Source organism: Homalodisca vitripennis, chromosome 2 (assembly GCF_021130785.1).
Source record: "Homalodisca vitripennis isolate AUS2020 chromosome 2, UT_GWSS_2.1, whole genome shotgun sequence".
Taxonomy (NCBI): Eukaryota; Metazoa; Arthropoda; class Insecta; order Hemiptera; family Cicadellidae; genus Homalodisca; species Homalodisca vitripennis.
In genome coordinates, this window is record NC_060208.1 from 23,757,322 (window position 1) to 23,778,049 (window position 20,728).

A 20,728-nucleotide genomic window follows, 5' to 3' on the forward strand; every position below is an offset into this window, starting at 1 on the left:
CCAGTTTAAGGGAGTACTTTTTTGTCTTAGAAATCTTACAAAGTAAATTCTTTTGACTAAATTTCTGATATAGTTAAGTACCCAGCACATTATTTTAACACATATATTTATTGGTTTGGTTCTAGTTTTGGATTGTAAATCTGATTAATTTTTCAACCGAGCATAAATAAAAGAAATTGAAAATTCTTTGTTCTTTACACAGAGAATTTTGCAAAGTTTTTACAGTTGATGCATTTACCTGCCCTGTTTCCAAACGAATGTAGTGAAGTCCAGCTAGACAAATGTTTTATTTGTTAATGTGGTTTAAAGATTTTAGTGACATAATTTAATCTAAACTAGCAATAGTATACTACATTATACAGAGTATCTAGAAATACTTGTTACGTATTTTAGGAATTCGTTTCTTGGCTAAAAAAATGTTTACTAAAAATGTTTAATTTTTTTTTAGCATGTATTTGCTTTCTATTTAAAAATAAATGATTTCCCATGGTCTATTGAGTTAAACGTATTATTAATTGGTATGGATACTTTTCTCACTCAAATCTAATAAATATATTTAGGATATTTATATATAAATTCTTTATTTATGTATTAAGATTCATTCAATTTTTTTATCAGACCAGATTGTACTTCATCCTCATACAGGACAATTGATAAACAGGGCAGATAGATGCAGGTATGGACACAATAGTTGATATTTAATAAGGGTGGAAATAAAATAATCTCTTAAAAAAGAATACAAATATTAAAATACACATTGAGACTGGTTGCCATAGGCTGACAGAGAAGTCAAATTTAATTGTTTTGTAACAGAAAACTGTTTTTTAGACCAGTCTAAAACATTCATGTTAGATAAATTTTAAACATAAATTTTTGAATAGCTTTTTTCAAAGATCTTGGATTAAAAAGAAAGAGTTTTTAGGATTCATTAAGAAAGTATATATACAATTCTACAACATATTAATAGTTTTAGAACAAAAATCTTAAAAATGATTTCCTTTTGAAAGATAACAAAATAACATTATCGTTATTATAAAACAGAAAAATTTAATGAAAGCTTATGAATAATCCTATTTTTATCTAACTTTTACTTACAACATTATTTTAATTTGAGAACATTTTAATTTCATATCTGCTCTTTATGTAATACCAACACAACTAGTTTCTTAGAAATTATGATAAGTATATAATGTTACAATGGATTTCTCGTTAATTTTTACACATTGTCTCATTAGAAAAGCATAAGACTTACTGTCAAATTAGGAACAATTCATATAGAGAAAAAAATAGTTATTAATAATTTATGGATCAATATGAAGGCCTAGAATGTAAAAATAACGCAGTGTGCATTATAAAGTCATATGACGATATATATATATATATATATATATATATATATATATATATATATATGACGTCATAACCTCGACAATATATCAGTGGACGGTCTTTCAAGGGTTGATGAATGGTTATAAGAAAAATAAATAAAATAAATTTGGCAATAGGTTTAAATCAACCTTTAAATGTTTTGTTATGATTTCAGAGGAAGTATTAACTTTTGTACCTCTTGGACATGAAGGTTTTAAGTTGGTAGAAATGGAGAAAATAGTGCCTCATTCATGTTTAGCTAATATGATGTAGTACCAGTACTTCAATAATTATATTTAGTACCTCATGTTATTAATATCGCACACGATTCCAATTAAAACACTAGAACCAAAACCTCATTTTGAATTTGTTGTTATTTAAGAACTTTATTACAGTGGTTCCTAACACAATTAGTAGCAAAATTTTAGAGTGTCTTTCAATAAAGGGGAGGCTGAGGAATACATAGGAGTTATTTTATCTCCACCCTGTATAATGTAATGAGATAATATTGTTTAAAAATATCCGTTCCTCAAGGTTTAATTGTTTTTATCGTTACATACGAGTGAAAAGTTAGGATGGATAAATGTTCTGGGGTTATATCGTGAACTTGTCAGGTGACCAAACCGTCTGACTTGTCAGCCAGAAAACCTGCACGGTTGTCTCGGTGAGCTGTCGGTCTGTGGAGAAAGGCACCAGTTGAGCACGGGCGCGGGCGCGGGCGGGGGTCACACGGTGGTCTCCCGGTCCATGTGTATGAACTCCACAGACTGGGCTGGTTGTCAGGAGCTGGCCGAGGACGATGGGTCCAGGAGCATTTCCTCGGTGGGGACTCGGTGAGGGCCTGCCTTGCCCAGTAGCCGGCGTCGTTTCCGCAGCCGCAGCCGGTGTAGCATGGCGGCCAACAGGAACAGCAGGAAAGCCGCTGGAACAGACACAACACTTGCTCAAAATTCCAGGAAAAACTCTTTCCAGTTCTCTATTTATTCCTCTATAAGGTTCATCCGGACATAACTTTCTCTTAAAGTCTGACTTGTTTGTTCTGAATTCAATGTGTGTGTTAACTTTTCCATACCCTTAAGAAGACCCTTTTAGGTTCCCTTTGTTCTAGAGGTTTATTCTGTAAGGATCATGTAACCCTGATTATTCTCAATCTAGGTACCTACCTTCTGAAATCCTTAAAGCCAAAACATTTGTATTTTACTGTTAGAGGCTAGATTTACCTTTCGAGAAATTCATTCACCCTAGACTTCTTCACATCAATTCTTATTAGTTATAGGTTCTGAAATTCCATCAACTGTATAGTTTTCTCCCTCATATTCCTCTTAGCCCTAGATTTGTTCTAATATGGATTTCTCTTAATTTAAACTAAAAGTTCTATCCTGTACAGATACAAAAGCCGCTAGAACAAATGCAACACTTTCTGCTTGCTCAACATTTCCTGGAAAAATTCCTTCCAGTTCTCGATTCATTCCTCTACGAGATTCATCCGAACATAACTACAAGTCTGATTTGTTATATTCTGAGTTCAATGTGTGTTCACTTTTGAAACCCTATAATATTTTCCAGTACATATAAATCATAACCACACGATTAAAAACTTGTCCTATAGTGACAATACATCACCATTAATTCTTAAAAAGTAACAACCACATTCCTTTGCCCAAAATATTTTAATGATCTACCACACTATATCAAAACTAGTGGAACCGTTTCAATACTTAAATAAGACTAAATAATTATTTCATGAACGGAGCCTGTTATATCTAAGAGGAGTTCCTAGGAGGCTTGTCTCTGACGGTGTTAATTTACAAATTGTATTTTCCAATAGACATGTTAAGTGAGTAATGTTGGCGAGAAGGAGGCCAATCTGTCCCTATCTGCTATTTGTAGTCCATATAAGTAGATAAATACAGACGTAAGTATTCGAAATATAAAAATTTAACAAGCGCTCACGCGATCTAAGCTTGAATTTAGGTTCCATCTCTAGGAATGTAATGCTCTCACAAAAGGCGCCACCGAAACCCGCACTGATGGCCAAGGCACCTCCGATCGGTACTTTTCCGACCTCATGTCAGGTCACGGATCGTCCAACTTTTCCGACGTCATGAGCTACGAACCCAAACAGGGACGTAACTGACTTATCCCCTTAAATGTGAATTTGTATAATTTAACTACTGAACCTAAATTGGCTATGTTTTAAGTAATGTTTCAGAGCTTCCTCTACAGTCAGTGGACCTAGGGTCCAGGTACTGTACGGCCACGAAATGACGTGGCAGCAGAGTGGTTTAGTGGGTAAAAATCCCGCATAACTGGGACGTCAGTACCTTTTGAAGGTTCCCTCTGCTTAAAAAACCGACGTCAGATCACGTTGAACAATCTAGGACTTGCTTGAGCTAACAACACAATTCAATGCACACTGAGAACAAAGTTGATGATAGAAAGGGTAACCCAGCTTAGGGACTTGCGGGATTGCTTGTGCCAGCAAGGGTCAGTAATCATTAGGAGCTAGGGTCCACAGTTAAGAAAATAGTTTAGACTATTTTGGTGCGAAGTCTTAAATATTTTTGTATTAATATGCAGTAATTACTAAAGCATCCCACACCAAAACAGTCCGATGAAATTTGAGGAGTTAGTGTTATTGCTGCTAACAATCAGCTGCTACCGCAATGACGTAGCTATGGTCACTACTGTATGTTTTAGTTACATGTTGTCTGCAACTCAGATGAATGATATCAAAGTGACGAATATTTAATTATATTTGATGTTTGTTTATTGTAACAGACAATGAGGCTGATTAGTAATTTTCCACACGTAAAACTGGCAACAGTGTAGGGCGCGGGGTGTAGAGGGGAGGGGAATTCAGGCTATTTTGGGCGGGCTGCTCTAGGTATTGTTTATTTATACGTACCAACAGTTGCGGCGATGCCCCCGAAGGCAGCGTATGTGGGTAGGATGGCCAACAGATGCCGCCCCATACCACAGTGTGTCGGGGACTCGTCGAATCCTGAGGGGCAGTTGGGTCGGCCGTCACACCACAGGCTGGCCGAGATGCAAGCGTTTAATTCCGGGCATCGGTACGGGCATTCCCACTCCGACAGACCTATTGTTTCGTTACCTGCCACAAATGGTAATGAGTTATAGCATAATTGAATTCTATCACCTGGGCATGTGGAGTCCGGGTTGATAAATTCTTTCACTGAACAGAGAAACGCCGAATAAACTATTTCAAGATTCTATAAAATTAATATGAAAGATTATATTTCATAGATATTCAAAGTCACACTAATTTTTTAGTTGGTTAATTAACAAAAAAAAGGAAAAATAGTTTACCCAAAAGATAAATAACTTTCTAAAGTGGCAACCAATATGACACTAAATTTTATTTTCATGATTGTTATACAATAAAAATAAGCCTGGTATACACGAAAAAAATTAAAAAAAAACTCATGGAAAGCTATTCCTTAATACGAAATACTATTTTTGAAACTTTACGTTTTTAGTTTGAAGGCAATTCCTTTGAGTTCCTTAACACTTCCAAACAGCATTACACATTATTATATACATAGAGTCTAAATAGTAGAACCCTCGTCTTCTTGCATTCCTTCATAGAATACGTATTCGTAACTTCCATCCTCAGTATATGAAAATGGACGTAGTCTTGTCAGAACGAACAGTAATCTCTCCTACGAACGACAGTTTTATCCATCACATACAATTTTTATTTGAGGTACCTATGTACATAGGTGCATTTATACCTCCACATGGTCATCATGATAATTAGGTTAAAAGTAACGTAATCCAAAGGCAGAATTTACAGCATAGTTTTGAAACTTCTGTACAAGGTCAATCCCGCCCACAAAAACTGCTTCACTAGGAATAATAACATGATTGCTATCAGGAGAAGGTAAGGATTGTTATTTACAAGTTGCATCAGGATGGAAACTGTCAATAACCCAAGAAGATACGTGACATACTGTATATCGATATATTAGTGACCTGAAACTCGAGAGTCATACACCATATGGTGTGAAATATGCGACGAAAGCTGTATGTCACACGTAATGGGCGAAGAACTTTTTTGATTCAGACAGTCCGAGCATAAGATTTATCCTGACTGCAACCCTAAGAGTAAGAGAGCTAGGTGATGGAGCAGTCTAGGCGGAGATAAGTGTATTGAGCAAGGGTCAGTTTACCACAGAAGTCTCAGAAGCAAAGCTTTCTTTGTTTCAATTTTCTGAATCAGGACGTTTCTTATTATTTATACGAAATTGAGGGCGTTCATTCTATATAGGATTCGATTTGACTTTTTTTGGGTATGTATTTAGTCGTTAGGCTGAGCAAAACCTCCTAGCTCTATCAAACATATGTGACAACTTTTTTTTTTACTATTGTTAAACTATTACTTCAAGGACATTCTTATTTGTTACTACACTCACACCCAAAAAGAGGAGCTTGTTTTGGACTTCCATCTCTATGGTTAGGTGAGTTGAAGCTATTTGTGTGAGTCAACAATTTTAAATGTACGAGGGAGTCTATACTAGGGAAGACGTCATCCAACGTATCTGTACCAAATCATGAGTTTGAAATGAGTAGATTTTAGCCTTTAGTTCAACATATATTGAGTCCATGATTAAGGAAGCCGAAAGTTTAGTTCTTTCGAAATATCGAATTTTCTTTTAAACAAAATTCAACGAATTAGTGTTTTAGGAACTGAATGTTAGTGGTTATAATGAACGAGTCAGTTTATCTTACAAACAGTTTTAAGATGTCCCTGCACAGGGAAACCCTAAATTAGTTTTTGATCAAGGCGGTATGACAAGGGTTTGAAATTTTATGAGCTCATACATATGTATGAAACGTTAATAAAGGTTTTAACTACTTTGCTCCCCAAAGCGTTTGTTGGATTCTCATTTAACATATGATTTTTGATGATTTTCTTTTTTCACATTACTGTGACCAGTGCAACTCTTTTCACCAAAAAATTTAACGGTAAAATTTTGACTGTACATATTTCCCAAGCATCGACATAACGTTGAGTTTCCTTTAGTAAGAGGCTTTTTGTTTATTTATTGCATACTTTATACCACACTTTGAAAGAAATTCAGTATCGTATCGTAAGACCCGGAGGGAAACATTAGTTGACCGCCTTTAGCAATATTCCACAATAAGCTTATTTCTGCTAGAATCCTATCTGTGGAGAGGCAATATTAAGAAAATTATATTTCGGATTCTTATAAAGAAATAAACTTAAGTTATTGGTATTATCAAAATATTATGGGAGAGGAAATCGTTAGACTAAACGTATACCCACATGTATACTGTATACCAAAAACAGAGTGGACTTGATGGTATTTTGGTTTTATGGAAGAAGCATCAGTTTCACATCTTGAATCTGTAATTCCCACTGTAGAGCTTTGGCTTTGAACAGTTTTGTCATCTGGAACTATGTAAAGTTCAGCACCTCTCTATCACACTATACACTTAAGTATATCAATAATAACTAGAATCCAAATAGTTATACCAAATAGGTTTTGTAAAATATAAAATATAGACAAATGAGGATCATACTTGGTGGTTCTACAGTATCCGGGTAGTCCGTGTGCAGTTGCTGCAGAAGCGCTGATTTGCTTCTGGAAATTTCCAGCCAGTTGAGGGCTGCCACTCCAGTCTCTCGGCCCACGAATTCCAACAGGAAACTGGGAGGGCGGGGAGGGTGCAGAAACAACTCTCCACCCACCGCCCCCACTCCCCACCATTCCTCTGAGAATACGTGTACGGCAAACTGTCGGTCCTTTGGGGTCGATGGACATACCACCTTCAGCAGCCTGCAGAGATACGTCACTTAGAAAAAAAGTTTACTTCTGAGATGCGTGTGCTGGATGTGATATGTCTTTGATCAAACGACTCTCGTTACTTACTAACAATAAAATACTAAAAGTTTGTAGAATTAATACCGTTCTTTGGAACTTTAAACAAGAAGTATTCAGACATTAAGAATTAAAGCAATTTTGCAATGACCATTTCGAAATTAGATATTGTGAAGGCACTGCACTGTCAGGTTCAAATTTGCTCACAAGAATGTTTTACGTCACGACAAGCAAGTACATAAGGGCGGGCTAAAGCAACATGTTAAAGGAAGGAGTTAGCTTGTAACACGTAAGCAGAACTAGTAATTAAAACTGAAAACTCACAATATTTCGTGTGAAATGTTACTGTAATTTGCTGATGAATGAGTAGCTTAAAGCTGTACACACAGTTTTAAAACTTCATCAGTACGAAGTTGGACACTCATTTTATTATATACTCCCAATATTGATAAAAAACCAACACGTTTAAAACGTTTTTACATTGAATTCTTAAAAACATTTCGAGAATGCAGGGCAATTCAGTATTTTCAAACAATGTTTACAGATGCAGAATGAAAAAAGAAGTGGGATACTTTAACAGACGGCCTACACTCATTATTCGGTTGTTTTCTGGAATTGTTTTGATATATTATCCAATTTCGATATTTAAAAAGCGTACCTACACAATGAGTTATAATAAATTACTGTAACAATAAGAATCTCGTACATTATAATTTTAAAAGACATAAATTTAACACCAACATTACAGAACAACTAAACCAATTATGGCCTAGACTTAGATATCAAAGAAACCTTACAATATTTATAACTTGCCTAGCTTGATATCAATGAGTAACCGCTTTTATGAAATGGAAGAAAGAATTCTCCCGATGTGTTTACCAGGAGCCAAACCCACATGTTAAAGCCACTTAAATCAAATCTCGTCTCGTGAGAAAATATCTCACATATTTTCTCATATTCATCGCCATTTTCAAAGTCTCAAAATATTAGTTACTTCTTGCTGTTTATTGTTTATATTAAAATTACTATAACTAATAAGTTGAAATTATATGCTAAGTTAAATAAATTGTAATCGAATCAAAAACTTTGGATAAAAACATCGAACCATTCGAGAAAAACAACCGAATATCGAGTGTAGGCCGCTTATTAAAGTCTACCTAAATGAAGAAACACCCATCCATACTGTTAGTCCTTCAGGTGCAAATGGATGGTAGACTTTTTTTAAAGTTAATTTACGTCATAACATAGATACAATATACTCCTATTAGTAGATAAATTACTGTTAAGTATACATTGAAGACGGGTAGATAGTGGAGCGCTCTCTACAGAATTTGCTGGAACTACGATGATGGCAGCAGTATACAGGCGCGGATCGTGGTGAAGTGAGGAAATGGTCAAATGGGCAGGTGCGAGAGAGAATTACACTAACGTGCCACCAAATTATAGGAGAATGTTTTATCAATGGTCATAGTGTAAGAAATTGACACACAACTCCAAAGTATATCTCTTTGGTTAAGAATATTGGTATCTTAGCACTACAGAGTATGTGGAGACCTGAGTGGGCGGCCGGTGTACAGCAGGACACGGTTCCGAGTACTGCAGGTCACCTGCTCAGGCTCTGCGGTCAGCGGCAGGAAGTGACCCCAGGTCAGCAGGAACAGACTCTTGTTCTCGTGAGCTTCCACAAGCCAAGGCATCCCCTCGCAGTTCACGTCTGCTCTCGCCTGCAACACATTTTAACCCGACGATTAACTTTAAATCAATAATATGATTTTCAAACATCTTTAACAATTAATGTTAGATTGATTTGTAAATAATGGTATTGCAAAGTTTTACGTAATACTAATAAAATGAAAAGTGCTAAGCAGAAATTACCAATCTAAGTATTGAATTAAAGTATAGATAAACAGCTCGCAAAGAAACCTGCGCAGAAGCAAATATCTAAGCAGCCTTGCACAGAAGGGTCCCCTCTCCAGTGGTTGGGAGTGGGACAAGCATCTCCTCGTATCTGGTTTATCAGCTTTGTGGATCTTGTCTCGCTTATTTAAACTTCAGCTATTTACGTATTCTATAATTATATTGCATTTTTGTGTGTAAGCCTATACAACAAGCATGCAAAATTAATTGGAACAGACTAATGTAGCCCATAGACGTATCCAGGGAGCTTGCGTTTTGGTGTGAGATTAGCCGCGCTAAGTAGCAGTGAGCAGGTTAAGGGATAGAGCAACCAGGCGAGTGCCGAGCAGTGTGGGGATACTGGGAGAGGGCGGCATCACAGCGGCGGAGGGGTATTTACCCCAAGCTGCGTGAATTAAAATCGTCCAGTGTCCTTTTGTAACCGGTTTACCTACAATTTGGAATTAATGTAGAATAACAAAAAATTCTTTGTCAGTCTAAAACTCAGTTTAAACAGTAAAAGTAATATAATCTATAAAATGTATATGTTTAACCTACAACTATTTCACTCACTTATATAAAGATTAAGCTTATAAATGATACAACCAGAGTTTTGTCATGCTTCATTTGGTACGAGTGATAATATTTGTATATGAATATTGAGTTTATCTCCAGTTCAACTTTCCCTTAATGAAATTAGTGATTTTATTAAAGACATCATTAGTAATTATGATTAGAAAGCCTTGTGGTTACCTGCGGAGGACTGACCAGCTCGATCTCCCCGCCACTACCTCTGACCCTCTGCCGTCGAGGACATTCCGGTGATCGTATTAGCTCGAAAGATGCATCGAAGTACAGGTCGGCGAAGTCCTCGGTGATGTTGAACCTGGAGATAACGAAGGTCAGCTCTAGTACTCTGGAGAGTGAGAGGAAAACGATAGGAGTTCCTTGAGTTGTTGACAGTGTGGAGTTGTCACAGAAACAGCCTCTCGTCACCTGCAGTGATACATTGCCGTAATTTGATCTACATACGCAATTATTATTTCAGAAACATTTACAGCTTATTGGAGTTCTGGTTTGCAAGGACCTGTAAAGTTGCTGGAAGTTGTTGAAGGAACACTTCTGTTGAAACCTCGAAAATACAAGCTATTCACTTGTACTCTCCGTTCAAATTTCTTAATCACTCGTACAATTCGTATGGTGACCAAACAAATATAGAAAGATGTACAAGTGAACCATATTTATGCCCAATAAATAATTGAAAATGATGTTTCAAGTAAAATAGAAAACAAATGAAGGTTTTAGAATAATGAATACCGTATGTTAAAATAAATGTTAAACTTCAAGATGCTGTTTTGTGGAATTTAGTAAGAGAACTCGGAAAAGAAAAGGCAATGATTAACATCAATGGTGTTTTGATAATGACGATTATTTTTTATGAAAATATCTCTAACATTAAGTTGCAAGTGACGTTCAATACTTATGTTTCCAAGCGGAATCCTGATTGGCTCCAATGCTTTTGTAGAGCAATAAGAGTTATGTTGTTAGCCTTGTAGTAGATCTCATAGTACTGCTGTGCTTTGGATTATACAGTACATATCGATATTATCTATTGAGAGACACGGACTCCCTGTATGAGAGCTATGTTGTTAGCCTTGCATAGGGATAGGGATTCAAAACTGTGTAAAAGTATTTAATACAAATGGAATAGTTAAACCGGAATCAAGATCGCTTTAATAGGACAGATACTAATGGATTTCATAACTCTGGATAAGTACAAGGAGGTGGAGTTTCAATTACTTAAACTTTCCTGGTTAAATAGTTACCGTGACATAAACCAATCAATGTATAAAGTTCAATTTTTAATCACTAATTTGTAATCGCTATTTTAATCAAATCACCCACAATATATGCTATCACCACTAGATCATAGTTTAGGGTTCAAATACGAAATATATACAGGGTGTTTCAAAACTCTCGCTACAAACTTTAGGATATTATTCGTGGACCATAGGGCCAAAAACTGAATAAAAGTAATGGTCCAACTTTCTTCGTTTACTGTCTGTATGTGTTTTTCATTAAAAAATCGTTTATAACTAATTAACCAATCATATATCAAATTTGGTTAACTGTGTTGAAAGTATCTGTAAATAAAAAAATGTTGAATATGGGAACTGGATTACAAAATCGCGCCCTTCACAATAGAATAATCTTGAGACAGAAAATGCATGGTTGGACTAAACTTGCAACAATTCAATTATTTGGCATCCAATTTAAAAAATAAAAAATAATTTAATTATTTATACTTTCTAAAAATTTCTGTAATAATAAAAAAATTGATGATGTTTTAGATATTTTAGTTTCAATATTTTAAATTACCATAGTTTTGATACTTAATTGTCAAATTCGATAAAGCAATTTTTATTTACGAATCCAATGAATATAAAAAAATGGTTACAATTGGTTAAATAGTTTTGAAAATGTGATTTTTTAAATTAAAAACATGCATACAAATAGGCATTAAACGAACATAGATAGACCATAACTTGCATTTAGTTTTTAGCTCTGTTTGGTCTACGGAATAATATCTTAAAGTTTGCAGCGAGAGTTTTGAATCACTCTGTATAGCTTCTATAGTATATTTTATTTTTTTGAAGGGGATGTTTTCTACGCCAGTGGCATTGTAAAATTACTGTGGATACTAAATTTTTTAAGGAAAAGGTCCAAACTCGCTTACAAGTATTTATTAACCTCTCCGGGAATCGAACCCGTGACTTCTCATGACCACAGCCTTACCCCTACGCTACGGTGAAGGTTATAGGAAACAAACAGATGGCTACTGGTTACCTACCTTGATATCCCTCCAGGGCACGTCGGAGACCTGAAGCTCTGCTAGCCGAGAGCCCGGCTGCCGCACGCACACTGTCCTCCCCGTGTGGGGGTCCCGGTCTGCTGTGCAGTCGGTCTCGCCGAAAGACGCGTTGTGGAGAGTGAGTCTGACCTTCTCTCCGGCCCCTGCCTCGAGTCGGTACACACAGGAGAGGTTGGCGGCTCCCCCTCTCCCGTACAGGAACACGTTCCTCGGCGATTTTATGTGGCCTAGAAGATATGCTAGGTTTAGCAAAAGTTATAATTTATGTTTTATTTGTACATTTCTTAAAGTCTTTTTTTTTAATACATCTTGAAGTTTTTCCTTTGAAATTTTCAATAATAACTTATCCTAATGAAACAAAGGTGTATTTTGAGACCGACTCGTTTTAGAGAGGCATGTGTTTGAGTGAGTTGACTTGAAGCAATTGAGTACTGGAAATTATATAAAAATAGATAATTCAATAGAAATTCTAGATTTTAGGGTAAAACTACGTCTAAACTTGAAAATGAGAGTATGTTAATGAGTAGTATTAAAAAATTGCATTAAAAATACATCCGACCTCATGGATTTTGTGAAAATATTCTTACTTTTGAAATTTTCGATAATAACTTATCCTAATGAAACAAAGGTGTATTTTGAGACCGACTGTGTTTGAGCGAGTTGACTTGGAGCAACTGAGTACTGAAAATTATATAAAAATAGATAATTCAATAGAAATTCGAGATTTTAGGGTAAAACTACGTCTAAACTTGAAAATGAGAGTATGTTAATGAGTAGTATTAAAAAATTGCATTAAAAATACATCCGACCTCATGGATTTTGTGAAAATATTCTTACTTTTGAAATTTTCGATAATAACTTATCCTAATGAATCAAAGGTGTATTTTGAGACCGACTGTGTTTGAGCGAGTTGACTTGGAGCAACTGAGTACTGAAAATTATATAAAAATAGATAATTCAATAGAAATTCGAGATTTTAGGGTAAAACTACGTCTAAACTTGAAAATGAAGAGTATTTTAATGAGTAGTATTAAAAAATTGCATTAAAAATACATCCGACCTCATGGATTTGGTGAAAATATTCTTACTTTTGAAATTTTTTATAATAACTTATCCTAATGAAACAAAGGTGTATTTTGAGACCGACTGTGTTTGAGTGAGTTGACTTGGAGCAACTGAGTACTGGAAATTATATAAAAATAGATAATTCAATAGAAATTCGAGGTTTTAGGGTAAAACTACGTAAAACTATGTCTAAACGTATAATGCTTTAGTAATACATCCGACCTCTTAGATTTGGTGAGAAGCTTGCGTAAAAGAATATTCTTACTTTTGCAAGACTATGAGAACAACAATTTCATCGATTTCACCAAAGGGTTCTCTACCTGACTTGACCCGGCGGAAGATCCTGCTGCAGGGCTGTGGGGGTGGCTCCTCTCCTCGACGTCCTGGCCACGGCTCGCCCCCTAGGTGTGTGTCCACGAACTCGTACTTGAGCCGGAAGCTGGCGGGGTGAAGCGCTGTGCCGTCGTCACTCTGATGCTGCACGAGCAGAGAACTGGTACGGGTCATGTAGCTCTCGCCAGGGCTGCAAGGTCGGGTCACCCTCGTCAAGTTCCGCAGAGAGGTGTGGTCACAGAGTCGCGGCCCGTCACAGTGGTCTCCCAGGAGAGCCCCGCCTGCAGTTCAACACTTAGATTGACTGATTTATAGATGTGAAGCACATTCAGGTGTAATTAACATAAGGATATATATCTTCTTGATACCAATACCATACTACTGATGAAACAATGGAATGATCAAAAACGGAAGTTAACGAGCAAGGACGTAGGGGCAAAGGCGAGGGGGTTCAAGGGGTCCGGACCCCCTCCCAAATGTTCATACATTAGTAAACGATTGTTATTATTTAAATAACTCAGTATTACTGACATGTACTGCTGAAAGATCGTTCTCAACAAAGAAACGCACCAAGAACTTTTTAAGGAACAAAATGGGACCTTACTCTCTGTCAACTACGGAAAAATATCATTTCTGGACTCTCCTAAAACTTATTCTTGGCTACGTTCTTGATAACGAGGAATGACTAGCTAGATTATATGCCTATTTTCACATAAGAACTGTTACAGATGATCATGATAAGGCACGTACTTATATAATATGTAAATAACATATAATGATAACATATTATCAAAAGTGAACAATTTCCATTTTGAGTATCATCAAAGTTTTCCAACTCACACCGCTCGGAATTCATCGTCAACACAATTCAAACCTTTAAATAAATATGTACTTAAGCTCTGTTGAGAGTTAGTCTAATGAAACTATCAGCAATACACAACCGCTTATGTATGTGTGTTTAGGGGGGGGGAGAGGTTAAACTGTATCGTGATTAGCTGAAGTTTAACCAACAAACAACCATAATGACACACACACACACACACACACACACACACACACACACACACACACACACACACACACACACACACACACACTGCTCATAATTTTGTGCTATTTTTGTTTGTTATTTTTTATTTTGTTTATTTATAAGGTGTCAATTATTTTTTTTTGTAAGGTATCTATATTATAAGCAGAAGAGAAAATGTTTCAATGCTTGAAAAATGCGGTGAATTATCACTTTTGTAAAGGTTATATTTATTTGCTACTCAGAAACAGCTGTACATACTAACAGAAGTAAAACGTAAAATGTGTTAAAGCTGTATGAAGAATGCGGTGCATTTATACGAGCATTTTTGTAAAAGCTATATTTATTTGCTAGTCGTAGAAATACCTGTACCCTGGTACATACTAACAGACAGTCGAAACGGAATATGTATAGATTCTTTATGAAGAATGCGGTACAAGTGTAATAAATTGTTTTTAAGGGGTGTATAATTGGCTACACACTGACAGACAATATAGAAGTGTTGCCGCTCGTAATGGGATGTGAAGAAGAAAGAACCAACTCACCACCGTCCCAGATGCGCAGTCTGGTAGAGCAGTTGTGGGTGCTGTTGGGCAGTAGGGGGTGGTGCGAGTAGCTGACGAAGTAGAGCCACACATTGTCCCGAGGGTGGCCCCTGAAGTGGTAGGTGCAGGTGGTGTTGGGTGCCAGAGTATGACGGGGACTGATCACAAACCCGGAGCGCCCCTTAGTGCGGCCAGACTCATCCAGGTCAGGGTGAGTGGCGTTCACCCAGAACTCGCACCTGCAAGACATTATGGGAACTTCATCGTCATACTCTTTCAACCGGGTTTTTAGACTGCCGAAAATGGCTGTGAGGTTCATTTGTGGTCTCGGGAGCCGGGAGAGTTAAAAGAAGTATTCCCTCGCGAACGTTTCCTTACCCTTCCATCCTTGTTCATATTCGATGTGTGTGTTTACTTTTTAAACCCTGTCATCCTTTCCAGTAGTTATATAACCTTATTCGACACGATTCAAAAACTGTCCTATTGTTCCAAAGTATCACCATGAATTCTGGAAAAAAAGCAACCACATATCTTGTACCAACATATTTTAATGCTCTACCAGACTGCAAAAAGAAACTAGTGAAACCCTTTCAATATTTAATAAAGACTAAATAATTATCTCATGAACAGAGTATGTTATACCTTGGAGGAATTCTTGGGATGCTTGTCTCTGACGGTGTAAGTTTATAAATTGTAGTTTTCAATAGAAATGTTAAGTGATTTAGTTTGGATCTGACTAAATTTGAAACGGCATGTTTAAATAGTATTATATGTAGTATAGTTTTTATAAATATTATACGCATATGATTATGAAAATGTTGTATTATAGTGTTACTTATCGGGAATGTAAAGACAAAACAAGACTGGGGTTGCATATGTCAATGTTCTTTACTTTTGACATCTTGTTGATGTCACAATGATACAGTATGACTATAAAGTGTATAAAACTGCACAGAGAACTTAATACGGCATACAGAGAAAACAAAATATGCCTCCAATTAGTGATTAGCAGATCATGAGTGAACCGGCTCACTGAACCGGGTCACGAAATGATCTGAGCTTAAAGATCCGTCAGATCATGTGATGAAGTGAGCCGACTCCTGATTGAACGAACCATCGCGTCGCGACCCGTGAGCTGAGTCGCCAGCCAGTTTAACATTCTTCGATTCTCGTAGTTCTTTATGATCTGAGTGATCTGCTAGGCATAGAAGAAAACTGTTTAAAACCTGAATTTATTATGGACGAAAGTTACACCTCGTTCAAAAGTATTGTATTTAGCTTACAAAGCCATTTGAACCACTACATTTATTTTACTGTACAGATAATATTAACGATGATTTTTTTATATCAGTTACATTTCATGGTACACAGGACGAAAAACAACGAAATTAATTTTTTGCGTTATGTTTTTAATATAAAAAAAATGATTGGATCAACATAAAATAACTTACTAGATTAATAATTTTAATTGGTTTATTCGATGATCTGATCGAACAGACGGAGTGAATGACGTCACTGATCTGAATGATCTGAAGATCCGGCTCATGAGCCGGTTCATTTCAGTGATCTGGTCCGAATGTGCCGAATCTATCCAAAGTCTCGGTCTTCCCATCACTATCACTAATACATATTATAAACAATGAATACACTATAGTTTTATTGCTATAGTATCTTATTTCATATACTTATCCCGAAATGTATGGACAGGAAGTAGACTAGAGATGAGATTTCCTAATGTAAAATATTTTTGGAATCTTGAACTATCAAGTTCTCAGAACTGCATAGAGGAAACAGAATCTGACAATAAAAAAAAGTTTTTTTATATTCGGAAAAGTAAAAAGAGCGGTTTATACACTTATTCGCAACGTACGGACAGAATACGACTGGGGCTGAAGATTTGTTTAACATACTTCATTTTTTAAATATTAAAATATAAAGTTTTAAGATTGTAAAGAGTTTGAGATAAAATATATAGTGAGTAGGTAAGATACTCAGCGCAGTGTGGTTTTTTTATTATTATTTGAGGCCCAGTATAAAAGATCGCCTCCCAATTCACTACAAAGACGACGAAGGTAAAAACACGATACACGTACATGTCAGTGAAAGCGCTCTAGCCTTTGTGCGCCAACCTGGACCAGGACCAATTTAATTTGTTAGACCCTTTTGCTGAAATAAGCTTGTTTTGTACAAACTTCTGATGTTTCATCAACCAAACCCAAGAATGGCGCGGAACCTTTGTTGCAATGTGTGCTTGTTAAAATTTTGAACGTCGTTACTAAATATGTGAAAGAAACGTTACTGTTACTAATTAATTACTTATCCTTTTATGAACATTTGGAGCTGTTGAGATTGTTAGTTGAAATACTAAACAAGGTGGAAGTGACATAATAAAAATTAAAATAAAGGTACCTTAATACATTTTGTGATTGTTTTGCTGCATTCATTGATAACATCCAACATCCAAAACAGTGATAATATAGAATACGTTTTATGATTTTGCTTACACAAGAAAGAAGTTTACAAGCTTAAAATTAAATACCTAAATATACAGTATTTGTTTAAGAAATAACATTACCTGTATAAATCTAAATTTTAAGTGTTATTCAAAAATACATGTCTGGTACTGAATAAAATAACTAAGTAGTAGTGAGTTACGAAACAATGAAATAATTCTTGATGGAAAACCATGTAAATTATTGAGACAAGTTTAATTCGGCTTATCTCATAAACAAAACTGTATATCAAGGCCACTCAGCGGATTTTTCGAGAAACCACTTAAGCTTCAATAAAAATACAAATTTGGTTTAATTAAAACGATAATCAGGAACTCAATTATATTTCAAATTCCAATGGTAAACGAAATCGATATTCAGCTACAGAAGAAATTTAAGTTAAGTAGGGATATAAGCTTGAGAGAGTTGAAATATTTTTTCTTTTTTTTTTAATTCAAGAAGTTTTATAAAAACGAGGAAGGGGTACATCACGCCACGTGTCAGGCTTCGCTGAGGTTACAGGCAAACTTACAAACCTATAGCTCATTTCATTCCCGAGCAATCCTGCGGGCAGACAGACACACAAGCGTTTCCACAAAATATAAGTTGACACCATAGAGAGGCATTATAGAACTCATTCTTGTAGAAATGGAGTTACGTTCAAAATTTGAAGTCTGCATATAAAATCTTTCTCGGCAATAGTTACTTCATGATACATTTAAATTTTTGTTCATTCGTACATATAAGCACTTTAATAATAAAAGTTTATTTTTAGATATAGTGTTAGAATATGTAACATGTTTGAGTCTCTTATGAGTATATTGAGTTTGCTTACCAATTTATTTATCGTGCTATTTTCTCGTTGCCATCATGGTTACTCATAAGGCCAAGTAAAAATATTCTCTAACGCTCAGCCAAATCTCATAGAGTGACATGCGCCATCATCGACTCAGTGTTCCCCATATAGAAATGAAGCCTCATGTATAATCTAAAGTCTTTAGATCAGTTCGTTTTCTAGATACCGTTTGGACTGACAGACAGAAATGAAATTTCTCCGGCCTCACTAGTAATAGGCTTCGCTAAAGCTCAGCCAATAAAACACCAATGAAATTAAAAAAAAATGGTTATAATGAACACATATAAACTTATAAATATGTGCTTTTATTGTTTAGAAAAAATAATAAAAGTAAGGTAAAGGAGAAAATATTTATAGGAATAAAAGTCAAAATACCTCTCGTCTGGGATCCATGGGCGCTGAGCCTACCTGATTCTATCAAAGACTGACTGAAAGTAAACTTTGCTACATAAACTCTCTGAGAGGAGTGTTGAAACTTGTAATCAGTCAGTAATGACTCGCAGGTATCAATGAAAGTGTAATGTAGGGATGTTCTGCTATCAAAAGGATTTTCACCTGATTTTCCGCATCGACAGTCCGAGTTCCATTACACTCTCTCATTCCGGCAATTGAATTTTGCCAGGTTCTAATCAGTCTGCGACACTCCGCAACTTTAATCCTTTGCAACCCATTGACTGTCTAAATGTTCTACTGAAATTGCTCTCCATCAAAGGATCATGTTACAGATCTACATAATACCAATATTGAGACTAGTTTTACCTGGGCTGCAGTATAGTAAGCGGCCACCACGACAATCGAATCAGCGAACGAAATTATCGATTAGAAATATCAAAACTATCGAAAAAATACTACCCATTCTTAATATAGTTATTTACAATTAATTAAAGCTAGTTGTTTTTTTAAATTATTATATCAATATTGTTTGAAATTAATTAATTCAAAATAAAATTAATGTTTGGTGGCCGCAACTACAATGGCGATGAACTTACGTTGTTTGTGTTTCAAGATGTCAGTTACGTTTATCCTTCTAAATAGTAAGATTTAAGTCTCACGGCGCCGCTTTGTTTGTTACATTTAATAAATAAACATTTGTAGTTTTTAACTCATAATAAAATTATTACTTTTTGGATATACAGTAGGACCTTGATATATCGAACCTCAATATATCGAATTCCTCGATAAATCGAAGTTTTATAATTCCCCTTGAATGTCCCATTTACTTCAATGCTAATTTTACCTCTACATATCGAAGATTTCAAGTAAATAACCTCAATATATCGAATTTTCGCCAATAATTTTGCCTATTTTTTACCTCTATATATCGAAGTTTTCTTATAATTACCTCAACATATCGAAATTTCAGTTTATCAACGAAACGAACTTTAGTACTGTATTGTCGTGTTGTGCAAACAAACAACCATCAAAGTAGAGTAGGTACCGTATTTTTCATGTCGAGACTTGAAACCCCCACCACCGACACTCCTTTGTTTTCTGTAGACGCCAGTGGTGGATCACCACTCCACCCTCAGTTTAATTTGGACGTTACCACGATTAGTGCGAGTAGATTTTTTTTAACAACAGTAAATAAGTTTTGCAAACTCTTTATAGCATGTACGTAAGCCTACATTACAGTAGCATTTTAAACATTTAAAATACAGTACAGTAGAACCGTATTTCAGACATGTGTATTTATACTGTACAACATAACTTTTTAAGACGTTACAGTATTTCATATTCATATTTATGTAATAATATTACTCTATACGTTTAGTTAAAAAATAAATAAATTTAAATTGATGTATGATGTACTTGTTATAATTTCTTATTCACATTTCCCGATAAAGTAATGTACGATTCTTAATTGTACTGTATTATTGTAGTGGGTGTGGACCTCTATATATCGAAGTCTGTCAGAGTTAACCTTGATATAATGAATAATACAACAACAGTTGTAAACCTCTATATAACGAAGTCTGCCCCAAACAGCCTTGATATATCGAACCTCATTATATCGAAATTCTTGATATATCGAAGTTTTGTAAATCCCCTTGAGGTTCGATATATCAAGGTCCTACTGTATATACATAGCTGAACTATACCATAATATGAAATACTCAGAAGGTAGTTCGGTTCATCATCTTGGTTTGTTATTGTTAGGTAGTTTAGATAATCAGAAATATCGATGATTCGATTGTCTTGGTGGCCGCTTATCATACTGCCGACCAACATTGTAAACATTTATATACCATAAGCCATATAATTGCCTCATTAAATCACTAGTAATATAAAGGGTATACAGTACTGAGATAAGTAAACCGTAAGGTACAATTGTATAATGGCTGTTATTCGTAGTTTTTATGGCTAGCTAATCAATATTTCTAGAGTGAGGAACCAAATACATTTCAAC

At 35.5% G+C, this 20,728-nt stretch overlaps 1 protein-coding gene across 1 annotated transcript in view; it reads right to left on the reverse strand.

Moving 5' to 3' along the window:
- Nucleotides 1–1,405: 1,405 nt before the first annotated feature.
- LOC124353702 overlaps nt 1,406–20,728 on the reverse strand; it is a 170,676-nt gene continuing 151,353 nt past the window's right edge. Inside the window, exons 7-14 of the mRNA XM_046803672.1 lie at nt 14,974–15,212; nt 13,389–13,682; nt 11,983–12,230; nt 9,885–10,127; nt 8,790–8,959; nt 6,937–7,193; nt 4,277–4,483; nt 1,406–2,290 (exon numbers count right to left, since the gene is read on the reverse strand). Coding sequence (XP_046659628.1) covers nt 2,148–2,290; nt 4,277–4,483; nt 6,937–7,193; nt 8,790–8,959; nt 9,885–10,127; nt 11,983–12,230; nt 13,389–13,682; nt 14,974–15,212 — 1,801 coding nt within the window. The 3' untranslated portion in view covers nt 1,406–2,147. The remainder of the gene's footprint in view (nt 2,291–4,276; nt 4,484–6,936; nt 7,194–8,789; nt 8,960–9,884; nt 10,128–11,982; nt 12,231–13,388; nt 13,683–14,973; nt 15,213–20,728) is intronic.